A 25,571-nucleotide genomic window follows, 5' to 3' on the forward strand; every position below is an offset into this window, starting at 1 on the left:
AGACAGAGACAGACAGAGAGACAGAGAGAGAGAGACAGAGACAGACAGAGAGAGAGAGAGAGAGAGAGAGGCTCAGAGTGAATGTAAATAGTAATTATTTCTCTTTCAGCCAGTAACCCTGAAGGTCTTCGCATCTCAGTTTGAATTTTTTTTTAATTAAAGGGACCATCTTTTGACTCACATTGTTCAATGTATCTGTTAGTGTGTTGACTCACTCAAAGTGAGAACTTGGAAAGACCTTGGCTTAAAAAGACCAAAGTCTCCCACTGCACCTGGGCCATCTCCAGTCATCCTGATGAATATCTGGCCACTGGAACCAGATGGCTCCAGAGGAGAAAGTGAGGCTGGTGACTTTGTACAGCCCGCCCTCACTTAAATCCAAGTCACTTGCAAGCCATGGCATCATCTTCCTGATATGATGGTCATTTTCAAGAACTAAGGACAAACCACATACAACACCCATCAAAGGAGAGATACTGTCACTATCCCTTTAGTAAATGGCATCTATAGACACAGACCACAAATTTAGAGCTCAGAGAGACCTTGGGGGTCATCTAGTCCAGTGATGTCAAACAACCACAAGCAGCCAAAAAAATTCTGTAGTGTTGCTGAAATCAGATTAAGATAGAACTGGGAAGTGTTCAACAAAATACACAAGAATACAGCACAACATAGATAATGTTAATTTTCCATTTTCTAAGTCAACATGTGGCCCACAGGGAACTGTTTCCATTTGAGTCTGACATTGATAATCCAATGTCCTCATTTTATAGATGAAGAAATGGAAGCCCAGAGTGACTTGTCCAATATCACGCAGGCATCACAAGAAGGTTTTGAATCTGCTCCCCTGACTTCAGCCTGTGTCCTGCATGGATCGACTTTTATAAATACATTTTACTACTGCTTCCCTCACTTCGTATATCGGGAGAGGCTGCTTAATGTCTTGTTGGTGTTGAGTAATTTCAGTCATGTCCAACTCTTTGTGACCCCATTTAGGATTTACTTGGTAAAGATGCTAGAATGATTCGCCATTTCCTTCTCCAGCTCATTTTATTTTATTTTTGTGCAGGATGATTCTTTTTTCCCCCCTTAGAGTCAATATTCCCAATTCTTTTACTTTTTTTCTTTTAAATAGTATTTAATTTTTTCCAATTAAATTTAAAGACAATTTTTAACATTCTTTTTTTATATAAAATTTTGAGTTCCAAATTTTCTTCGTCCCTCCCTTCCCACCTCCTTAAGACATTAAACAATTTGATAGAGGCTATAAATGTGCAATCATGTAAAACATACCTTCCAGTGAGTCATGTTGTGAAAGAAGAAACAGAACAAAAGGAAAAAAAAAGATCACGAAAAAAATAAAATGAAAATAGTATGCCCTAATTTGCATTCAGACTCCCATCAGTTTTTTCTCTGGATGTGAATAGCATTTTCCTTCATGAGTCTTTTGGACTTGTCTTGGATCATTGTAATGCTGAGATGCTGAGAAGTACTAACTCAATCATAGCTGATCATTGCACAAAGTTGTTTGCTCATTTTACAGATGAGGAAACTGAGGCAAACAGACCAAACTACCATTTCTTACTCTCCTCTAAGAAATATAGTATACATGCCTTCAAAAGTTTTTTTTTTTAAAATTAGCCTTTTATAATCTCAACTACCATCAATGATCATTGTTCTGGTACACAGGCACTGAGACAGTTAGGTGGTTACCAAGAGTAGGAAAGAACAGAGATGTTTGCAACCTTATGATGCCAGTTTCTTTGCACCCTAGTAGGATGTTCTATTACAATGGAATCAATTTTAAGGAACATCCAAGCCTTTAAGAATTATAATTTCCTAGTATGTATGAGTTTACATTCTGGAGGTAATAGGGAGCCATTGTAGATTCTTGGGCAGAGGAATGGCATGGTCAGATCTGTGCTTGGAACTATTAGTTTGGTACAGTGCCATGTTACACAAGAATTACTTAAAATGTTTGTTGAAATGATTAAAAACCTAAAGGATATTCCAGGTAAAAACAATAATAGCATATAAAATGAACCAGAGTGGGAAGACACTTGAGGGTAGGGAGTGGGTGTCATGCCAGGGGAGCATGTAAGGTTTCTAGAACATGAAGATTTGATATGTGCCTGATATGGGTATGAACTTAATGGACTTATCAGGATGATGGGGCCCCAGCAAGAAGACTGGAGAAAGAGTAAAGAATCACAAATTTATTTTACCTTCTCCTTCTTTTTCCCTAGTATGAGATGCTTCATGTCACTCCACCCATGGGGCCACCAGATATAGTAAGGGACAGTCCTGTTGCAGATGCTGCTGGCTGGGTAGATGTGAATAAAGAAACTCTTCAGCACAAGAAATACCCAAATATTTTTGGCATTGGAGACTGTACCAACCTTCCCACATCAAAGACAGCTGCTGCAGTAGGTAGGATTAAAAAACTGCCATTATTTTTCCAATTCGAATTTAGGCCAAGAAGTTGTTATGATAAGTAATGACAGACATTTGCTTCAATGGATCTGTGGATAGCTGGTGGCATAGTGGACAGACAGTTGGACCTGGAATCAGAAAGTTTCTGAGTTCAAATCCAACCTCCAAACACTTGTTAACTGTGTGACCCTGGGCAAGTCACTTTACCTGTCACCTTAGTTTTCTCATCTGTAAAATGAGCTGGAGAGTATATGGCAAGCTTCTCTAGTATCTTTGCCAAGAAAACCTCAAATGGGGTCACGAAGAGTCAGACACAGCCAAAAACAACTGAATAACAACAGAAATTATTATTATTATTATTATTATTAGCTGATCAGTTTGGATTTCCTTCCAGTGATGCAGGTTGCAGCCCATTACCTGCCCCTGCTATTTACCTCTTCTCTGTGTCTTCTTTCACATATTCACCTGCAGGGCTCCATCCAACATATTTGAGGCTTAGAGACTTCTTTATGTTCTCCTTCTCTCTGTCTCTCTGTCTGTCTCTTCTTCCTCTGTTCTAAAGAGAAAAGAATGAGGCTGTAGTCAGAGAAACTGGGTCTACCTCTGCTTCTGACTTACTGCGTTACCTTGACCATGTCACTTAACATCACTGGGCCTCAGTTTTCACATTTGTAAAATGAGAGAATTGGACTAGAAGACCTGTGAGGTCCCTTCTGGCTCTAAATCTGTGACTGTAAGTAGGACTATTTCTCCCAAAATCACAAGCAGGCTACTTAAGAACTTGCTATATAGAATTTCCTAAAACAATAGTGAGTTCTTTTTTTTTTTTTTTAAAGCAATCGGGGTTAAGTAACTTGATCAAGGTTACATGGCCAGTTATTTCTGGGTGTGGTGCTAAGTATCTAAGCCCAGATTTGATCCCCAGGTCATCCTGACACTGGAGCCGGTGCTCTTACTTGCTGAGCCACCTGGCTGCCCCTAAGCAATTGGGGTTAAGTAACTTGCTCAAGGTTACATGGCCAGGTGTTTCTGGGTGGGTGCTAAGTGTCTGAGCTTGGGATTCGATCCCCAGGTCATCCTGACACTGGAGCCGATGCTCTTAGTCGCTGTGCTACCTGGCCGCCCCTAATGATTTTGATATTTTTTTTTGGGTGGGGGAAGGCAGGGCATTTGGAGTTGAGTGACTTGCCCAAGGTCACATGGCTAGTAGTGTTAAGCGTCTGAGGCTGGATTTGAACTTAGGTTCTCCTGATTCCAGGGCCAGTGCTCTATTCGCTGCACCACCTAGCCACCCTAACAATAGTAAGTTCTTAATAAATGCCTGTGGACTAAATGACTAAGGAACCTAACATCACTCAGTAAATGTTCATTAAGTGCCTACTATGTGCTAGGCACTGTGCTTGACAGATGAGGAAACTGAGTCTTAGAGAGGTTAAAAGGGTTGTCCTGTGTCCCAGAAGTGGTGAATTGCAGAGCTGGATTCAGTCCTGGTCCTCTTGACTCCAAATTGATTTTCTGTTTCCCCTACACCGCAGTGCTTTTTTCCAGTTAGCTTTTTTGGTACTTTTGTGGTACAGTCACTACCCCTGCTAACACTGGTGATGTGGTCAGGAATAATATGCTCTGATAATTTAGCTGAAATTTGTATATAACTTTTTTTTTGTGAAGCACTTTAATGCAAACATTACTGGTAATTTTTTTCACCATTTAATAAAGGAAAAACCTGAGGCTTGTAGAGGTTAAAGGACTGATAGTAAGTCACAAACTATTAAGTACCCAAGGGAGTGTGATTCAAATTTAGTTTCCTTCTGACCCCCAAGTCCAGCACCACATTGCATCTCCATTTGCATGTCTATGGGATCATATTATGTTACTTTCATTGACAACTTCAGCAGAAATAACGGAGGGTTCCCCCTAACTCCCTTTTATTCCAATCTGGTAAATTCGATGACCTTAATATTGGTACTGAGTGAATCAGTTAACTTCCCTAAAACCAAAATATCTCTCCCTGGGGACTGCTCCTTATAGGTGTTACCTCCTCCTACTAGAACGTAAGCTTCTTGAGGTCAGGGAATGTCTCACTTTTACATTTGTATGCTCAGCTCTTGGAATAATGCCTGACATGTAGTACATAATAAATGCTTCCTTCATTCATTTATATTTTGTCTTACAAGTTGCTGTTTTTCCTCCATTCTTGAAAGAGGACCAATGACATCACAACAGTGATGTCTTGACTCGTGGGTGAATTGGATTTAAGTGAGACAGAACTGGACAAAGTAAGACTTTGCACAGCCTTACTCTCTCCTAGAACAGAAATATAATAACACGTTGTTGTTCAATTCTTTCAGTCATGTCCAATGCTTTGTGACCACATTTGGAGTTTTCTTGGCAAAGATATTGGAGTGGTTTGCCATTTACTTCTCCAGTTCTTTTTTCAAATGAGAAAACTGAGGCAAACAGGGTTAAATGACTTGTCCAAGGTCACATAGCTAGTAAGTGTCTGAGGCTGGATTTGAACTCAGGAAGAGGAGTCTTCCTGACTGGTTCTAGCACTATCCACTTTGCCACATAGCTGCTCTGTAATTATACCTAGGAGGGTTTATTTCAAAGAAGTAAATTACAGATGTCCAAGTTAAATACATGTTGGGATTCTCTCCAGAAAACTGCTACTGATATATCCACTGAAAGAATGGGTGGAGAGATGCAGCCTGAATCTCTCCTTTTGTTTCCTGTTGTTTGAAATTGACAACCCTGTTAACTCCTAGGAAGAGCAGGTCCATTTGTTTCCTACCAGAGAAGAGAGATGGGGCATGTGCAGGGGTGTTCTGTAAATGTTTAACAACTGGCTCTCTGCAGGAAAATATGCATGACATACTTTTAAGTTCAATATACATTATTAACATTTTTTCTTTCACTTTCTTAAGTCTAGAAAATCAACAAAGCAATAAATCAAGCCCTGATTTGTTTTTATCAATTCTTCTGTCCTTAACATTAACTTGTTTTACAATGAAATTAATTTACAAACTGATGAAATAAAACGAATAGCACTATCTTGACTGTTCATTTTTCTCCTGTAGCTGCTCAGTCTGGAGTACTTGCCCGCACAATTTCCTTGGTAATGAAGAATGAAGAACCAGTCAACAAGGTACCTTGTTGTTGTGAGAATTATTTCTTCCAGGGTACATGAAAATACTTCTTAGCTTACTTGTGGCTGTTACCCCCATTTTTACCATGATCACCTTAATTTATCTTTAAAAAGCCAAAAGAACAAAAAACCTCTTTAAAGACTTTAAAAATTTCTCTCTGCTTGAGAGAAATATATATATATATATATATACATATACATATATATATATGTAACTCTCTTTTTCTGATTCTTTATTTCAGTATGATGGGTATACATCTTGTCCACTTGTTACAAACTACAACAAGGTGATACTTGCTGAGTTTGACTACAATGCTCAACCTCTAGAAACCTTCCCCTTTGACCAGGGTAAAGAACGACTCTCCATGTACCTTATGAAAGCTGATATGATGCCTTTTCTCTATTGGAACGGAATGCTAAAGTAAGTATTGTTTTAATTACATACAAAGCTAGTTCTTAAGAACCTCTTCTAGTATATTATTGGGTTCAGGAGAAATGCTTCCAGGGAATGGTCCTCTTTCTCATAAAAATGGGTGGATTTTATGCAGCATTTTAGATAAATTATCTCATTTGGGCCTCATAATAACCCTGTGAAGGAAGTGCTGTGGGTGTTATTGTCCCCATTTCACAGAAGAAGAAACTTAGTCTTAGAGAGATTAAGGGACTTTCCTAGGGTCACGTAAATACTAAGTGTTAAAGGTATTTCAAGGAAGGCCTTCCTGGCTCCAAGAATGGCCCTCTATCTTCTAGATTAGTAGGGGTACCCCAAGTTGGCTGCTTCAAGAGCGTCACACTATCTTTCCCTACTCTAATAGAGAGTATCTTCTGACTAAATCACAATATTAATAATGAGGGCTTATGTTTATATAGCACTATATACCTTCCAGGTGTTATTCAATATTATCTTATTGAGCAGGTCAGGTTGACTGAGAGGAGGAGAAAATGAGGCTCTGGGAGATAACACAGTAAGTCTGCAGCAGGGAATGAAATCAAACCCAAGTATCAGACTCTACCTTATATAGTATTCTAGCCATGGGATTATGTTAAATTTCTCCCATTGATCTGTAATTTCTTTTTTCAGCATCTTGATGATTTTGTTCATCTTGATGGTTTTGTTGTTAATCACACATCCTTTTTTTGTCTTTTTTTTTTTAAACAGGGGCTACTGGGAGGGCCCAGCCCGTTTGCGGAAGTGGCTACATTTGGGTAGAGATTAGAGATGGCTGAAGACCTGCATTCCTGATCAGTCTCCTCCAATGGAGGGTTTCTAATCCCAAACCACTGCCTTCAACCCAAAGCAGAATGAAGGGCTTAAAGCTTAATCTTATAAATAACTTGTACCCATATAACAACTTCATCATTTGTCTTTGAAAAAGACACCTTGTTGGCTTTCCCACCTAAATGAAAGGGTTCAATCCTTACTTCATGACACAAGTGTAGCAGTGTTGATATTGGCCTCAGAAGCCCATTATCATAATGGTGGGAATGAAATGCCATGCCATTATTTTTCTCCATTATAAATATTTCCACACCAGTCTTACATTATTTATTTAAAAAAAAAGTCACAGATCACCATGTTAACCATAGATTTTTAGCATTTTTATGGGTTTTCGCTGAGTCTGATTCTTAGATAAATGGTCAGATTGCCAAACTAGGGCCTGTATTGTTTTTGGACTATGTCTAATCACAATACTATTGAATTAGTGAATGCTCCTATCTCATCACTTTCAAAGGCTGTCCCTGTGGATATTTTATTGAAGCACATTAAATTGAATTGGTGTGCTGGATCTGTGCTTCTTCTTAGAGTTTCTGATTGGCCCCCCACCCCCCCTGCCCCTGCCCCAGCTCTCTCTCTCTGTTATATATGTTGTGCAACTTTTCAGGCATGTCTGACTCTTTGTGACCCTATTTTTGGGGTACACACACATGTATATATGTATATATGCATATGAGTATACACACCCAACAGGTACATGTTATCCTTGGGAAGGAAGACATTGGTTGCTGAGGGGACTAGGAAAGGTCTCATACAGGTTGAGCTACGTCTTGAAGGAGAAAAGAAATTCAAGAGGCTAAGATGGGGAAGAATTATCTCTATTTATCTATCTAATCTATTTATGTATGTATCTATGTATCTATCTATCTGGAAGACAGCTGATGCAAAGATACAGAGTGTTGTGTGAGGAGGAACAGGAATCATAGGTTTTTTTGGACCATAAAGTATATGAATGGGAGTAACGTATCCCAAATTTAGAAAGGTTTTGAAGAGTTTTAAATGCCCCAAAGAAGAGTTTATATTTAATCCTAAAAGTAATAGGGAGCCATTGGGGTTTATTGAGCAAGGGTGGTGGTGGTGAGGTGGTTTGAATAGTGCTTTAAGAAAATCATTTTGGCTGCTGGGAGTGATGGTGGATGGATTGGAGTTGAGGAAAACTAGAAGCAGGGAGATCAATTAGGAGGCTATTGTAATAGTCCAGATGAGATGTAATAAGGGTCTGATTTAGGGTGGTAAGTGTAAGTGGAAAGAAGAATATGGATTCAAGAATTGTGGAAATAGAAATGATAAGATTTAATTAATAGCTGACCGGATATTTGGGGATGAGGAAGAATAAGGAGTCTAAGAGGCTACCAGGATTGTGAACCTAGGGGACTGGAAGAATGGTGGTGCCCCCGACACAGCTAGGGAATTTTGGAAGCAGGTGGGTTTTAAAGGGAAAGATGATGAGTCTGTTTTGTATGTGCTGAATTTGAATTGCCCATGGGATATGTCGTTTGACAAAAAGTCCATAAGGAAGTTGATAATGTAGGATTGCAGGTGAGGAAAGAGACTGGGGCTAGATATTTATATCTCATAGTCATCTCTATAGAGGTTGTATGGTAGGACTAATATCTTTCAGCATTTCCTCCCAAAACATGGGTTTGGTTCACCTTTCTTTCTTCCTGCAATATGAATTAGTTTTTCCTAAAAGGAGACAAAGTAGTCCTGGCACCCAGTTGGTCCCTGTTTCCCTGATGCAACTTCCTGGTCATTTTGGGACGTAAAAAGTCCTAGCCACTTGGTATTTGAGCTTCTTAGACTTGGCAGGTGCCTGAGACCACAACAGTTGCCATGTCTTGCCCTGATGACCTACTCACCAGATGCATTTTCATGAGGAGAACAGGTAGACTTAGCCTACCAAAGTTAAATATGAGTCCTACTATATCCCTGTTGCATATTCTTGCTGTGTTAGGGCAAAGTAAACCTTTCCGTTAACTGGTTAGTGACATAAATGGTTCATTTCATTTCCAAATTAAACTTAATCTAAGAGACTGATGGTCATTAGCCCTGACTCTTGCAGATAATAATCAAACCTATGGGAGTTGATGAGGTCACCAAGTGAAAGTGTAGACAGAAAAGAGAGAGGGGCCTGGGACGGAAAATTGGAGCATAACTATAGTTAAGGGGAAGGCATCGATGATCATACATTAAAAAAGACTGTGAAAGGAGAATAAATTAAAGAGAAAAAAAAGAAAAGGAAGAGAGAACAGTGTGACCAAACAACCCCTGCCCTCCAGAAAAAAAAAACCTAGATAAGACAGAAACCCAGACCACAGAAAGTATCCAGAAGAAAAGGGTAGTCAATAATGTTAAATGCCATGGAGAAGTCAATAAGGATGAGGATTGTGAAAATTCCTCTAGATTTGACTTTTAAGAAATCATGAGTAATTTCAGTTTAGTATTGAAATATGAAGCCAAATTGCAGAGGGTTCAGCACATTGGGAAAAGAGTGGAAGCACCTTTTTTTTTTTTTTAAAGAGTTTGAATGATAAAGGGGAGAAAGTGATAAGATGATAGATAACAGGGATGCTCATGTCTACTGAGAGTCTTTTTGAAGGATGGGAGAGACTTTGATAAGTTTTTAGACAGCGGGGAAGGAATCAATAGATACAGAGATTAAAAATGAGAAAATTTGGTTTAATACGTTTTCTGTACTGCAGTGTGCTGTTAAAGTAAGTTTGGTTCTGGTGTGTGTGTGTGTGTGTGTGTGTGTGTGTGTGTGTGTTTCTTTGTATACAGGTACTTACATATATAGATAATGAATAGAGGTCTGGCCATAGAATCTAGAAGATCTCTGTTTTAAGTCATGCTTTGGAATGTACCAGCTCTGTGACAAGTTATTTAGTGTCTTGAAGTCTTGGATTCATCTAAGACTATGGTATAAGTCATATATAATACCAGATGAATTATTCATTTATGTGCATGGGGAAAGTTCCCACATCAGGAGCCCTTTATATTGATTACATCAGCACTGCTGAACACCAACAAAGAAATATTCATAAAGTTGCTTGCCTCTGAGGGGAGAGAGGAGGAAATAAGTATTTATGTCACACCTACTCTGCGCTGAGTGTTTTACAAATATTAGCTCATTTGGGCCTCACAACAATCTTGAAAAGTAGGTGGGAGCTGTTGTTATTTTCATTTTATAATTGAGGAAATTGAGGCAAAGTGCTTTGCCCAGGGTCACAGAGCTAGTAAGTGTCTGAGGCTGGATTTGAACTTGGGTCTTTCTGGTTCTAGGCCCAGTGTTCTATCCACTGTACCATCTAGTTGCCTCTGAAGAATTTCATTTCTCTCTCTGTATGTTTTGTACTTTTCATTCACATCTCCACCAAGAAGTTGAGGCAAGTAATTTCTAAACTATGTAGAGAACTGAATCAAATTTGTGAGAACACAAGTCATTCCCCAATTAATAAATGGTCAAACGTCAATGGTCAAAACAAGTAGTTTTCAGAGGAAAAAATTAAAGCTATCTGTAGTCATGTGAAAAAATGCTCTAAATCACTATTGATTAGAGAAATGTAAATCAAAACAATTCTGAGGTACCACATCCCACTTATCAAACTGGTTAACATGACAAAACAGGAAAATAGTGTTATTATATAATAATATAATAAAATAATTAATGTTGGAGAAGATGTGGGAAAGTTGGAAAACTAATGCATTGTTGATGAAATTGTAAACTGATTCAACCATTCTGGAAAGCAATTTGGAACTATGCCCAAAGGGCTATAAAACTGTGTATACTCTTTGACCCAACAATATGACTTCTAGGTCTGTATCCCAAAGAGATTATAAAAATGGGAAAAGGACCCATATGTGGTGGCCAAGAATTGAAAATTGAGGGAATGGGATGCCCATCAATTGGGGAATGACTGAACAAGTTGTGGTATATGAGTAATGGAATGCCATTGTTCCATAAGAAATGATGTGCAGGTGGACGTCAGAAAAACCTGGAAAGACTTAATGTGAACTGATGCTGAGTGAAGTAAGCAGAACCAGGAGAACGTTGTACGTAGTAGCAGCAACATTGTGTAATGATTAAAGTTGATAGACTTACCTTTTCTTAGCAATGCAAGAATCTAAGACAACTTCAAATGACTCATGATGGAAAATGCTGTCCACATCCAGAAAAAGAATTATGGAGTCTGAATGCAGATGGAAGCATACTATTTGCTTGCTCTTTTTTTTGTTTCTTCTTTCTAGTGGTTCCTCCCGTTGGTTCTAAATCTTCTTTACAACATGACTAATGTGAAAATATGTTTAATGTGAATGTATATGTAGAGCCTGTATCAGATTGCATGCCATCTTTGGGAAGAGGGAGGGGAGAGAGGGAAAAAAATTTGGAACTCAAAATCTTATGGAAGTGAATATTGAAAAAAAATAAATTTTAAAATATTTGAGGAAAGGAATAAATAATGATTATATTCATATGCATCAATTTTACTGCTCACTAGACATTCTGGGAAAGGTCAAATAGTTATAACAAAGAGATTTGGGGATTATATGTAGACTAGCTCAGTTCTCTTTTCTTTTTTTTATAGTCACATTGTTTTAATTTTTTCATTTTTCAAATGCTTTATTAACTTCTTATTTACATCATTAATTTCTGCCAGAGTTTGAGTTACAAATTTTCTCCCCGTTTTACCTCTACCCACCACCCCAGAATAGCAGTCCCATAGGACATCCCCTCCTCCTATCTGCTCTCTCCCATATGTTCTCCCATACCCCCTTAGACTTTTCCAGTAGGTCATGGGGTATCTCTATGCCCCAGTGCCTGTATATCTTATTTCCCAATTACATGTAAGATAGTATTAATAATAGTATATATGTATATATAATTTTAAACATTTGATTTTAAAACTTTGAATTCCAGATTTATTCCCTTCCTCCCTTGTCACTCACCCTTACTGGGAAGATAAGCAGTTCAGTATGAATTGTACATATGTAGCTAATGCAAAAGATTAACTTATTAGATATATTGTAAAAGACTGACTATATTTCCCTCCCTCCTATCCCACCACCCACTTGTTCTATTCTCTACTTTGATCCCGTCCCTTTTCAAAAGTGAGTGCTTCCAACTTCCCCCCCCCCAGCCTGCCCTCCCTTCCATCATCCCCCCTCTTATCCCCTTTCCCCTACTCTCCCATAGGGTGAAATATCCTATTTAGTGTGTATTTCATTCCCTCCCCGAGCCAAATTCAGTGAGAATAAGTTTGATCCATTCACTTTTGCCTTCATATTCTTCCCCTCCATTGTAACCCTTTTCCCTTGCCTCTTCTTTATGAGATAGTTTACCCCATTCTGTCTCTGTCCATCTCCTCTCATTATATTCCTCTCTCACCTCTTAATTTCCCCTTTTAAGTATCATCCCTTCCTATTAAATTGGTCCTGTGCCCTCTATGTATACCTGTAAGCATATATACACATTCACACATGTATGCATACGCCCGTATACCCTTTGATATATACACACATACATATATATATATATATATATATTTCTATTCCCTTCAACTATTTTCATACTGAGAAAAGTTTCATCAGTTACAATTATTGTTTTTCCATGTAGGAATGTTAATAGTTCAACTTTGATCAGTGGCTTATGATTTCTTTTCCCTGTTTACCTTCTCAAGCTTCTCTTGCTGCTTGTATCTGGATGTCAAATTTTCTATTCAATTCTGTTTTTTTCATTAAGAAAAAGAAAAATGCTTGAAAGTCCTTTATTCCACTGAATGACCATATTTCACCCTGAAAGATGATACTCAGTTTTGCTGGGTAGGTGATTCTTGGTTTTAATCTCAGCTCCTCTGCCCTCTGGAATATCCTATTCCAGGCCCTTCAATCCCTCGGTGTAGAAGCTGCCAGATCCTGGGTTATCCTGATTGTGTTTCCGCAATATTCAAATTGTTTCTTCCTGGCTGCTCATTATATTCTCTCTTTGATCTGGGAATTCTATAACCTGGCTATAATATTCCTAGGAGTTTTCTTTTTGGGATCTTTTGCAGGAGGTGATTGGTGGATTCTTTCAACCTCTATTTTGCATTCTGGTTCTAAAACATCAGGGCAATTTTCCTTGAGAATTTCTTGGAGGATGATTTCTAGGTTCTTTCCCTGATCATGGCTTTCAGGTAGTCCAATAATTTTAAAATTATCTCTCCTGGATCTATCTTCCAGGTCAGTGGTTTTCCCCATGAGATATTTCACATTGCCTTCTATTCTTTCCTTTGTTTGGATCTGTTTAACATCATCTTGATTTCTCTTAAAATCACTAGCTTCCCTTTGCTCCAATCAAAATCCGAGGGAATGATTCTCCTCATTGAGCTTTTGATATTCTTTTTCCATCTGGCAAATTCAGCTTTTCAAGGCATTCCTCTCCTCATTGCCTTTTTGAGCCTCTTTTGACAATTAAGCCAGTGTGTTTTTAAGGTGTGATTTTCCTCAGTCAGGCTGTTGACTCTCATTTCGTAATTTTCTTGCATTGTTCTCATTTCTCTTCCCAATTTTTCCTCCACTTCTCTTAACTGCTTCTTAAGGTCCTCTATGGCCTGTAACCAGCTCGTATTTTCCTTTGAAGCTTTTGGTGCAGGAGTTCTGACTTCACTGTCTTCCTCCTGTTCCATGTTTTGATCCTTTTTGTCCCCAAAGTAGGAGTTTAATGTTGGAGTCTTCTGTTTGTTTTGCTTCCTTTGTCTGGTCATGTCACCCCTCAGTCACTTGACCCTTGGGTCTTTTGCCACAGTAGGACTCTGCCACCAGACAGGGAAGCTTCCATCCCAAACGCTGGGGTTTTCTCAACTGCTGGAGGTATTAGTTGGGTGCCCTCTCTGAAGCCTCCACACGCTCTGGCAAGCAGATCATGCACCCCAGGATCCCCACCCTAAGACTGCAATCCAGATCCAAGCAGGTTCAATCCAGAGCGATTACCCCTCAGACTGGTACTTGGTCGCCCTACACTCTGCAGGCCAGGAGCTGAAACTGACATGTGGCACTGGCTGTGCCAGGAGTCTCAGTGGCTTCTTGCCCTGGGGGCAAAAGCCAAAGCACTCCCAACTACTGGTCCAAAAGTCCACACTGTACTGATCTCTCACTTTGTCCTTCGCATCTATCTGTTGATAAATCTGGAAATGGCCACAGCTGCTGGTGATCTGGAGTCCCTCCGGTGGTTGGCTGGTCAGGCCCTCCCTGGGGCTAAAACTTTGGCTTGTGAGTGGCTGGGCTCAGCTCCCAGAGCGCTGTGCTTGCTGCCGGCCTGCCGAGCTGTCCTCAGCTGGAGGTTAGCTTCTCTGTGTAATTTTGTGGGTTCTGTAGCACCAAAGCTTATTTAGAGTCCCCTTTTTACATGGATTGGGGAAGGTGGAAGCTGGTGCTGCAGGGAGGTCCTGCTTCTACTCCACCATCTTGACTCCCATCACATTGTTTTCTCAGTTCTCTTTTCTATCCATTCACTCCCTCCTACCTATCAAACCATTTGGAGACATCAAAAGTGAGTAGAAAGGGAAATGGAAAGGAGAAGAGTGTGTTTTTGTGAGGCTGCAGGGTATCATAAAAAATGAGTATGAGGAGTGGGGGGAAATCCTCATGGAGGATAAGTATGATTGGAAAAGAAGATGAATCAGTCATGACAGAGAAACTGAGGCTCATTCACTCATTCAGCAAATAATTTCATTTTTTTGTTTTGGAGCAATTGGAGTTAAGTGACTTGCCCAGGATTACACAGCTAGTAAGTGTTTGAGGTTGGATTTAAACTCAGGTCCTCTTGACTCCAGGGCCTATTTAGCAAATATTAAAAAAAAAACATGTATTTCTACATTAGTCATGTTGTAAAGAAGAATTAGAACCAAAGGGGAAAAACATGAGAAAAAAAACAACAACAACAAAAAAGAAAAAATAGTATGCTTTGATCTGCATTCAGTCTCCATAGTTCTTTCTCTGGATGTGGATAGCATTTTCCATCACGTATCTTTTGGAATTGTCTTAGATCATTATATTATTGAGAAAGAGCTAAGTCTATCAAAGTTGGTCATCGCACAATATTTCAGCCAATATTTTTTGAGCAGCTACTATTTGCAAGGCATTCCAGGGGGATGCAAAGAGGAATAAGGTAAAATTCCTTTCTTGTGGGGCTAACAGTCTAGTTAGAGAAATAAGAAATGGACGCAGACACCCATAATATATGCTAGAAGGTGAATTTTAAAAAGACTAGCATAAAATATTCTTGTTTTTTATTGGTGAGGAGAAGGTAAGACTTTCATGGAGAAGGTGGCTTTCCAGATGAGCCTTGAAGGCTGGGTAAAATTTAGATAGGCAGAGGGGAAGGGCCTTCTAAATGAGAGGAATAGTATGGAATATGAAGAGGGGTTGAATAAGTTTAGGTCACAGTGACACTGTTAGGGTTTTCTCTGGGATTCAGATTTCAGCCCTCCTGACATCTAGCTCAGGGTTCTTTCCAGTGGATCATTCTATGTTAGTGAAATTACAATACAAACTTTGGCACTAGGAAATTGCTGACTCCATTTTGTATTATCCTGGGAAGTATGTTGTAGACTTGGCTAGAGGGACATGTGTTTACTGAGAAGATGACCAGACACAATGGTCTCTTTCTGGCTTCTATTCTGTGAGCTATGAAAGGTCACAGCTGTCAGCCACTTCAGAAAAAGTGAAATTTGAAATCTTATGGATGAATGAATGGGAAAAAAACATTTATTGAGCACTTACCATGGGCAAATCACTGAATACTTTGCACTCCAGACACAAATAGAAATGTAAGGCTTTACCTGTTCTCAAGGAATTCAGTCTAATGGGGGAGGTAATACACTTAAGGGTTCAGCTATAAGTCAGATGGAAAAATCTCATGGTCCTTAGGGAGCCACAGGACAACCAATGGTCTTTAGTGTCAATTCCACTAAACTGTGTTAGTTTCTGACACTGAATTATTTGGCAATACCAAATACCTTAGCATAGAGAACTTATTTTCATTTTTATTTTATCTTTAATAGCTATGGAAGTGGGGACTTTAGTACTTGGAGAGACAGTTGCCAAATCACCTATCCATAAGGGTTACTTCCTTGAATAATGCTGTAGTCAGACTGGAAGCAGGGTTAGTAGTATTATTTTTTTTGTGAGAAGCTGCTATTTCTGGTACTCTTGGGCTTATCTACCCTAGGGTGACAAGTGGTCAGCAGTTGGTATAGGCAGTGGCAGAGATGGGCAGGCCTCTTTGTCAAAAGGGATTGTTCTTCTGGCTGATGGTTTTGTGTGTGTGTCAGCGGGGCAGAGCAGATGGTCTGAGAATGCTGCTAGTCCAGAGATCTTGAACCTATACCACTAATTTAGGATTGGACAAGAATTTATCTGGTCCAATCCCCTTATTTTGCAAAAGAAGAAATTGGAAGTCAGAGAGGTATAGCAGCCTTCCTTTGTGAGATGGGGGCAAACAGCAAGAGAAAAGGAGGTGAAAATATACCGTTTTTTTCTCCTTAATCTAATGAGAGTCATGCTTTTAATTTATGCCTCAGGTAAGGATTGGGCCATTCTGACTACCCTGTGGATGCCTCTTTTCAATTGAGGGGAAAATTGAAGGAAGTGAAATCCTTCTGTCAGGATGAAGTTTTTTGAATTGAGCAAGTAGGAAATAGCAGCAATTTTTCTGTAACTAAAGATTTCCTGTTTATGAACAGGGATACCAGTAATCCCTCTGAAGGAGCAGTATAAACTCACTGCTCCCATGGGAGAGAGAGGAAAGATTTTAGAGGTAGTTAAGAAAAGCTAACATTACTTTATTGAATGTTGATTTTTAAAAAATGCCCTGACTTCTGTAGTATAGGATTCTACACCAATAAAATCCCAAATTATTTTATAACATGCAATATATGACCCTAGAAAGTTATTGTTATTGTACTTCTCAAGTACAGCACAGGGCAACTCCCAAGAAATAATGTTGGGCAGAGGTAAGAACTTATACTGCACATATAGGCAAAACTCAAATTGGCAGATGTTTGTCTTCAAACATCTCAGCCCCTCCTTTCTGCACTCATTTCTCTCAGGGATCTCTATTGTAATGTTTACTATGGGGAGTGCCCCCAAATTCTAGGTCTACTTTTCTTCAGCTACCCTCCCTCCATCAGACCTTATTTGTCTAACATGCCATTTTATAAAATGGTACAGCTGCAGAGAATCTCAGAATTCATCTCTTCTAACTCCCTTATTTTTAGAAGAAGAAACTGAGAGCCAGAGAGGATCTATGGATCCTGAGGGTCTTGCTAGGTAACAGAAGCTAGTTTAATAAAGAATTTGATTTATGGTATTTAATGTCTGATCATACGTCAATGTCTTATCTCCTCCAGGTAACATTTGTATTTTAACAATGTCTTTACCCAAAAGTATGAATAATATGGGTAGGACCAGTGGCAGTGGTGATGTTCTTTCAGTGAATTGCCCCTCAAAACCCACGGTATACACCAGCACCTATTCTGCTTATATTTATGGCTGGCTTTGGCTTTTATAAGTCAGTTTATTCCTCATGTTTAGCCTACACAGGAACCAGAGCTGAACAGATTGAGAAGAGCAGGCTGAATTGCTTTTGGAAAATTACAAAGCTCTTCTCCTAACCCTAAACTTCCCTTAGGAGATAACTGGGTGACACAGTGCACAGGGCACTGGGCCTGAAGTCAGGAAGAAGTGAGTTCAAATTAGTTTCCTCAACTGTAAAAAATATGCAAATGTATTTAACTCAGAAGGTTATTGTGAGGATCAAATGAGATATTTGTAACACACTTATCACAGCACCTGGAATACAGTAGGCACTTTATAAATGCTTATTCTCTTCCCTTCCGCTTGAAAGCAGAGTCCCATATTTTTAACACTACTATTTTGTTGGCATTTCTGTGTGGTAGCAAAACATGGACCATTACTATCTCCAAAGAACAAAAAATGAATATGGCAATGGAGAGGTCCATGATGGGTGTGAAAGGAGTATCACATATAACTAATAGGCCAGCGTATTAGGTGGCCTTCTAGTGGAGAACTTTCGGGATGTACGAGTAAGCCACACAGGATGGGAAGGCATTGATTGGGTGGGTGGGGTTATCTCTGTCATTGGGAACTTCTATATCTGAGATCACAGAACCATTTGGAAGCATGAGATCTACTCTTCAGTGATTCTATCATTGTTATTACCACTTCTATGAGTTTCCATTGCTATAATTCCCTTTACAAAATACACTTTACAAGTCATTGTATAGCATGATCTCATCTGATTTTCACAACAACACTAAGGAGGTAGAGCACACAAGTATTGCTTCCTTCATCTATCAAATGGGGATAATGAAACGCAAAAACCTTACCTAAGGATGCATAGCAAATAATCAATGGAGCCAGCTGGGATTTGATCCTAGGTCTTTTAATCGGCTATTGCCTCTGTCAAGAATATCAATCTACATTTTGGAGCAGCTAGGGGGTATGGTAGATAGAGCACCAGCCCTAGAGTCAGGAGAATCTGAGTTCAAATTAGGTCTCAGAAGCTTACTAGCTTTGTGACCCTGGGCAAGTCACTTAACCCTGATTCCCTAAAAAACAAAACAAAAAAAAACTACATTTTTTTTCTCTGCTGGCAAATGCTATTGTTTTCAGACCCAACATGCTACAAGGTAATGAGAACAGAGAAGGGACTCAAGGCCATTCCATGTAAGATTCAGTTGAAAGAACTTGTTGATATTTAGTCTGGAGAAGAGAAAACTCAAAAGGGCCACAAAATTTGTGTTCTAGTATTTGAAGGAAACTTTTACAGTTCTCATTTTCTTCTTCTGGAAAATAAAGGGCCTGAGCTAGATCAGAGGTTCTTTTTTTTTGCATCATGGACCTCTTTGGCAGCCTTGTGAAGTCTATGGACTCCTTAGAATAATTTTTTTAAGTGTTTAAAATTAAATATATAGGATTACAAAGGAAACTAATTATAAGAAAATATAATTATTGAAAATTATCATTAAAATATAAATTATAAAATTTTTTTAAAATCACGTTTCTGGACCCCAGGAGACAGAGTGCTAGTAAATATTTAATATCTGGCTCTCTGGGGGAAAAAAAGTATACGCGATAAACTTGCAAGTTAAATCTACAGTTTTAACATTTTTGGTACCACTTTCTTAAGTCTAGGCAATCAACAGAACAATAAATCAAACACTGATTTGTAGCCAATTTCTGAGACCTAAATGCTCACAGTGAAAATTTAATCATCAGCTCCCCTGAGCAGAGCTTTACAAGTTGGCTCCATCTTGCCCCTGACCCCTGGTTAGGAACCCATGGCTCTAGGTGAATTCAGAGATCCCTTCCAGTGATAACATTTTGGGAGAGGGAGAGGGACTTTGTTCTACTCAGATTCAGAAGGCAGAACTATGAGTAATGAATATCAAAGATTTAAAAGTATTTAGGTCAAGTGACAGAAAAAAATCATTAATTAATACTAGCCCAAATAAGAATGTGATGCCTTGGGAGGCAATAGTTTTCCCCTTATTGTAGGACTTCAAGCAAAGGCAAGATGATCCCTCATCAATAAATATTAAGCACCACACCTGGCCGTGTAACCTTGAGCAAGTTACTTAACCCCAATTGCTTAGGGGCGGCCAGGTGGCTCAGCGAGTAAGAGTACCGGCTCCAGTGTTGGGATAACCTGGATCAAATCCGGGTTCAGATACTCAGCACCACACCCAGAAATAACTGGCCATGTAACCTTGAGCAAGTTACTTAACCCCAATTGCTTTAAAAAAAAGATAAATAAATATTAAGCACCTATAAGTGCCAGGAATTGTGCTAACCTTAGGGGATGCAACAAAAGACAGTTCTGGCCCTTGTTGGGCACATTGTAGAGGCCATGCTCTTCTGAGTGCTGGTTGGATTAGATGGCCATGAAAGTGCTTTTCAAAGCTGAATTTCTGTGAAGTTATACCAGACCTAAAAGAAATTAGGCAGCCCGTTGAATAATACCTACTTGGAGGACTTCTTCAGGTCACCACTGATGATCTCTGCTGTCATGAACTGGTGTCACATGTGTAATTACCACAGCCTCTGGGACCTGTGGGGATACCACAGGCCTGGGGAAAGGTGGTCAATGGCACCACTCACCTCTCCACTATCTACTGGTCTCTGCAGTTTTGGAACCTCAGCAATCAGTTTGAGCGACCAAAGCCTGAGAAAATTGACTTATAAATTAGTCTCATCTAAGTTTAAAGAAAACAATCAGCCATCAGTTTATTAATTCAAAATGGGGGATATATCCATGCTATAACTAGGAATTCTTGTGCCTGGGGCAAATTCAGTTGGATGATGGTGGTGGTGGCAGAAGACAGTCTGTTTTGGTTGAATGCAGTCACATTGGGAGGAGTCTCATCCCTTATGGAACAAGGTCAAGAACAGAACCCTGTGGAACTGCACTAGAAACCTCACTCCATTTTGACACTGATCCAGTACATTTTCTGTAGCAGCTATGACCATAAATTCTAGTAGAATGAAGTTTGGAAAAGATGGAAGAAGAGTTGAATGAAGCAGAAAAATGAGTAGAGGGGCAGCTAGGTGTCACAGTGAATAGAGCACTGGCCCTGGAGTCAGGAGGACCTTAGTTCAAATCCAGCTTCAGACACTTAACACAAAAACTAGCCGTGTGACCTTGGGCAAGTCACTTAACCCCAATTGCCCTACCTTCCCCCTCCAAAAAAAAAAGAAAAGAAAAACGAGTAGAGAGAACAAGTGAGAATGAAAGATATGAAGAAATGAAAGGCTTTAGAAGCTAGAAAAGATTTTAAAAAGAGACATAATAGTAGACAGACAGAGTTTTTTTTTGGGGGGGGGTTGTGGTTATAATACTTCTGTCTTTCTTTTAGGCTTCATTGAGGGAGCCAAGCTTTGGGAAATAAAGTCTTATTCTTCAGTACCGGAGGATAGTGAGATGGAATTCCAGCACTAGCTTTAGTGACTAAGAGATGAACATTAGTTGGGATAGCTAGTTTTAAGTCTGGAGCCACTTGGTTTGCAGTTAAATCTGTCAGTGAAGAAACATTTATTAAGCACCTAATTAAGTGCCAGGCACTATGCTAAGTCTTTACAAAGAAAGGCAAAACCCAGTATTTACCCTTAAAGAGGTCAGTCTAATGGAGGAGACAATATGCAAACAATTCAATTGTCAAGTCATTAAATATTTAGTAAGTACCTACTATGTGTTGAACATTGTGCTAAGTACTGGGGATACAAAAAAGTGAAGAAACAGTCCCTGTCTTCAAGGAATTAATCTAAAGGGGGAAACAATAAGAAAATAAATATGTACAAACAATTTATATTCAGTATAAATAGGAAATAATTAAGAGAGGGAAAAGCGTTAGGATTAATAGGGGTTGGGAAAGGCTTTCATTTTAAAATTTTATTTATTTATTTTTGGAGAGGGGAATGCAAGGCAATTGGAGTTAAGTGACTTGCCCAAGGTCACACAGTGAAGGTGAGCTTTTAGCTGGACTTGAAGGAATACAGGGATGCCAGAAAGGAGAGATGAGGATGGAGAGGATTTCAGGCATGGTGGACAGTTTTATTCTAATGGAAAGATCATTGGTCTGAAAGTCAAGAGACTCAGTGTAGACATTGTCTCAATTCTGCCACTTCCTAGCTTTGTAACTTTGGGTAGAGAAGCAATGTGGTATAGGGTATAGAAAGCTGGTCTTGAAGCTGAATAATTGGGTTCAAGTCCTGTCTCTGATACATACAGTGTGACCCTGGGCAAGTCACAATCTCTCAGTACTCCAGGCATCTATTTAAGACTACAGAAGATGCAGAGAAGGCTCTGAGCTATGTTAGTAAAGGGACTTCCTCACCTGGGAATTTCTTATGCCAATGAAATTGTGCAAGCATTTCCTATCCCCACTATTGGCTTCAGATTTGTCATCTTTAAAGTGAGAGGATTAGAGATGATTTCTATGGCACCTTGCAGCTCAGATACCTCTATCAGTCTGTTCAGTCATTTTTCAGTCATATCTGGCTCTTCGTGACTCTATTTGGGATTTTCTTGGTAGAGATACTGGGAGTGGTTTGCTATTTCCTTCTCCAGCTTACGTTACAGATGAGGAAACTGAGGCAAAGTTAAGTGGCTTACCCAGGGTCATATATCTAGGAAGTGTCTGAGGCCAGATTTGAACTCATGAAGATGAGTCTTCCTGAATCCAAGCCCATCTAACTTCCCAATAAAGATGGTGTTGTTCAGTCTTTTTCAGTCATGTTCAATTCTTTGTAACAGATGCTCTATCCACTGTGCCACCTAGCTCCCCCTATACCAGTTGGTGTTATGACAAATAGAAATTATCAGAGGAGGTGAATAAGAAATAAAAAAAAACAAACCCAAACAAATTATTTAGGGTTGTTATGGCTTAAGTTTTCATTCTGAGAAAAGAAAGTGAGCAGGAAGCATTTAGAGTGACTTCACCCTACTGTCTTGATTACCCCTAAGTACCTCAGGAAATAATCTGGGCAGATTTTCTGGTGGGGAGAATAAAGGGCCAAACACAAAGAGAATAGAACAAAGAGAATATATAGGAAGATTTCAGGAAAATGAATGAATTGTCAAGCCAAGCAAAAAAAAAAAAGAAATCTCAGAATCTATCAAATTTTTTGTGGTGTGACTTCTTTATTTAAATAATATCTTCAGGGATTCTATTCTTTTTTTTTTTTTTGCTTTCTTGGAGGGGGGAAGGCAAGGCAATTGGGGTTAAGTGACTTGCCCAAGGTCACACGGCAAGACTCTGTGTGTGTGTGTGTGTGTGTGTGTATGTGTGTGTGTGAAAAGTGTATGAGGCCAGATTTGAACTCAGGTCCTCCTGACTCCAGGGTGGGTGCTCTATTCACTGTGCCACCTAGCTACTCCAACACTTTGTGTTTTTAGTTCAAAAACTGGTTTATAGCCTTTCATTGTGTAATTGTAGCATGGTATAATTCTGTTTGTCACATGGCTTAAAAGGTAAACAGAGCAGCAATGTATTCACCAGTGGCATATGGATACACATTTATCTCTCATGCATTGTCAGTATTCAATTTTAACATATATTCATGATTATTCTGTGCATTCTAATCTTGCTCCAAAGACAGTTTAGTAATAAATGATTTTTTTTAGTAATATTGGAACAATCATTTAAAAAAAAGCTTCATATAATGGTTGCACCCAACTTTTTTGCAAAAAAATTGACATAAAATTTGTGATGATTATGCAGTGAAATATGGTATTCAGAAACTGTCTCCAATTCACTTTTAGTAGAAGAGACTTTTTAAGGGTTTTAGTGTGTGGGGCAGCTAGGTGGTGCAGTGGATAGAGCACAGGCCCTGGAGTCAAGGAGGACCTGAGTTCATATTTAAGTTGAGACACTTCCTAGCTGTGTGACTCTGGGCAAGTCACTTAACCCTGATTGCCTAAAAAAAATGGTGACTGGAATCCTAAATCAGGTATTGAAAATTATTTTATAATTAATTTACCTTAATATAATTAGAATGAAAATGAAATTAAAATGGATGCATTAAAGAATATTAACTAATGATACAATGAGAAGTGTTACATATATGTTAGATCTAGGTTCAAACCATGGCTCTGCCATTAATTCATGTGTGACTTTGGGCAAGTAACATAACCTTTCTGGGCCTCTTTTTCCTCATTTTTAAAATGAGGAAGTTTTAGTAGCTAACCCCTAAGATCCTATAAAATTAAAATTGAAAATAACTATAGAAAATATTGTTTTGGGGGCGGCTAGGTGGTGCAGTGAATAGAGAAACATCCCTGGAGTCAGGAGGACCTCAGTTCAAATTCGGCCTCAGACACTTAACATTTACTAGCCATGTGACATTGGCCAAGTTGCTTAACCCCAATTGCCCTGCCTTTCCCCCTCTAGAAAAAAAGCAAAAAAAAAAATATTGTTTTCTCAAGATTTATGGTATGCATTAAAAAATATGGATTTTAAAAAACCATTCCCCAGTAGATAAGTGGCTAAAGAATATGAACAAACAGTTCTCAGAAGAAGAACTGAAAACTATTAACTTAGGGGCGGCCAGGTAGCACAGTGAGTAAGAGCACCTGCTCCAGTGTTGGGATGACCTGGAGATCGAATCCTGGGCTCAGACACTTAGCACCCACCCAGAAACACCTGGCTGTGTAACCTTGAGCAAGTTACTTAACCCCAATTGCTTAGGGGTGGCCAGGTGGCTCAGCGAGTAAGAGCACCAGCTCCAGTGTCGGGATGACCTGGATCAAATCCGGGCTCAGATACTCAGCAGCACACCCAGAAATAACTGGCCGTGTATACTTGAGCAAGTTACTTAACCCCGATTGCTTTAAAAAAAAAAAAGAAAACTATTAACTTGCACGTGAAAGAATACCCCAAATTACTGATAATAAGAGAAATGCAAATCAAAACAACCCTGAGGTTTTACCTTATGTACTCTGCAAATTGGCAAAGATCACAAAACATAGTTAATATTGGAGGGGTTTGTGAACATAGGCACACTGGTGCATTGTTGGTAGAGCTGAGAATCATAACTATCTTGGAAAAAAATTTGGAATTATGCAAATTAAATGACTAATATGACCTTTGACCCAGAGATTCTGTTATTTGAACCTCAAGGAGGTTACTGTTAAGAAGTTTCCATATACAACAAAATATTCATTTTGTTCAGTCATGTCTGACTCTCTGTGACCCTGGGGACGATAGTGTCCATGGAATTTTCTTGACAAAGATGTCAAGAAATAACATTTTGTATGACAAAGTACATACAAAACATATTTCTAAAGTAGCCTTGTTGCAATCAATCAGTCAATAAATAAATAAAAGCCAAGAAAAATAAAGTGAAAACCAATATGTTTCAATCTGCTCTCGGGGTTCATCAGTTCTTTCTCTGGAAGGAACTGGCATTTTTCATCATGAGCCCTTTGGGACTGCTTTGGATCCTTGTATTGATCACAATAACTAAGTCTTTCACTGTTGATCACCTTTACAGTATTATTGTTGCTGTGTATTATGTTCTCCAGGTTCTGCTTGTTACACTTCGCATCAGTTTATAAATCTTCCAGGTTTCTCTGAAACCATTTCCCTCATCATTTTTTAGAGCACTATGATGTTCCATCACTATCATATACCACAACTTGTTCAGCCATTTCCCAATTGATGGGCATCTCCTCAATTTCTAATTCTTTGCCACTACAAAAAGAGTTGCTATAAATATTTTTGTGCATACAGGTCCTTTTGCTTTTCACTTGATCTCTTTGAAGTACAGTCCTAGTAATAATGTTGCTGGGGGTAATTATTATAGTCCTTTGGGCACATGAACTCCAACTTGTTAAAAAGTTGAAATGAGAATGGTCATGATCATTCAAACTTTTTATCAAATAAATTTAAATTTGGTTGCCAGAATTTGATATCTATTTTCTTTAAAAGTGAAACAATAATCTTTTCTGTGAAACACACACCAACAATTTGAAGACAAAATCCACTGGAGCATCTGAAACTAGGTATAGATAGTAAAGATAAAATTCAAGTAAAAGAAATTCAGAAGTACAGAGAGAAAAGCCCCAATCCATAACATAAAATCCAATATATTTTTTCATGAAGATTTACACAAACTATCATTTACCTGTGGGATATCCAATATCCATAAATAATTCAT

The 25,571-nt window shown here is 38.9% G+C and overlaps 2 protein-coding genes across 4 annotated transcripts in view; one reads left to right on the plus strand and one right to left on the minus strand.

The window, feature by feature from the left end:
- SQOR (sulfide quinone oxidoreductase) overlaps positions 1–7,365 on the plus strand; it is a 65,169-nt gene extending 57,804 nt beyond the window's left edge. For all 3 annotated transcript variants that reach the window (XM_069105962.1, XM_069105965.1, XM_069105963.1), the window contains exons 7-10: positions 2,247–2,430; positions 5,511–5,578; positions 5,821–5,999; positions 6,738–7,365. In XM_069105962.1, coding sequence (XP_068962063.1) covers positions 2,247–2,430; positions 5,511–5,578; positions 5,821–5,999; positions 6,738–6,795 — 489 coding nt within the window. In that variant the 3' untranslated portion in view covers positions 6,796–7,365. The remainder of the gene's footprint in view (positions 1–2,246; positions 2,431–5,510; positions 5,579–5,820; positions 6,000–6,737) is intronic.
- GATM (glycine amidinotransferase) overlaps positions 1–25,571 on the minus strand; it is a 501,978-nt gene that overhangs the window by 449,866 nt on the left and 26,541 nt on the right. The gene's annotated exons all lie outside the window — the stretch shown is intronic.

This window comes from Petaurus breviceps, unplaced genomic scaffold (genome assembly GCF_028583685.1).
Source record: "Petaurus breviceps papuanus isolate PSGF00001 unplaced genomic scaffold, PetGlider_PUasm1.0 77, whole genome shotgun sequence".
Taxonomy (NCBI): domain Eukaryota; kingdom Metazoa; phylum Chordata; class Mammalia; order Diprotodontia; family Petauridae; genus Petaurus; species Petaurus breviceps.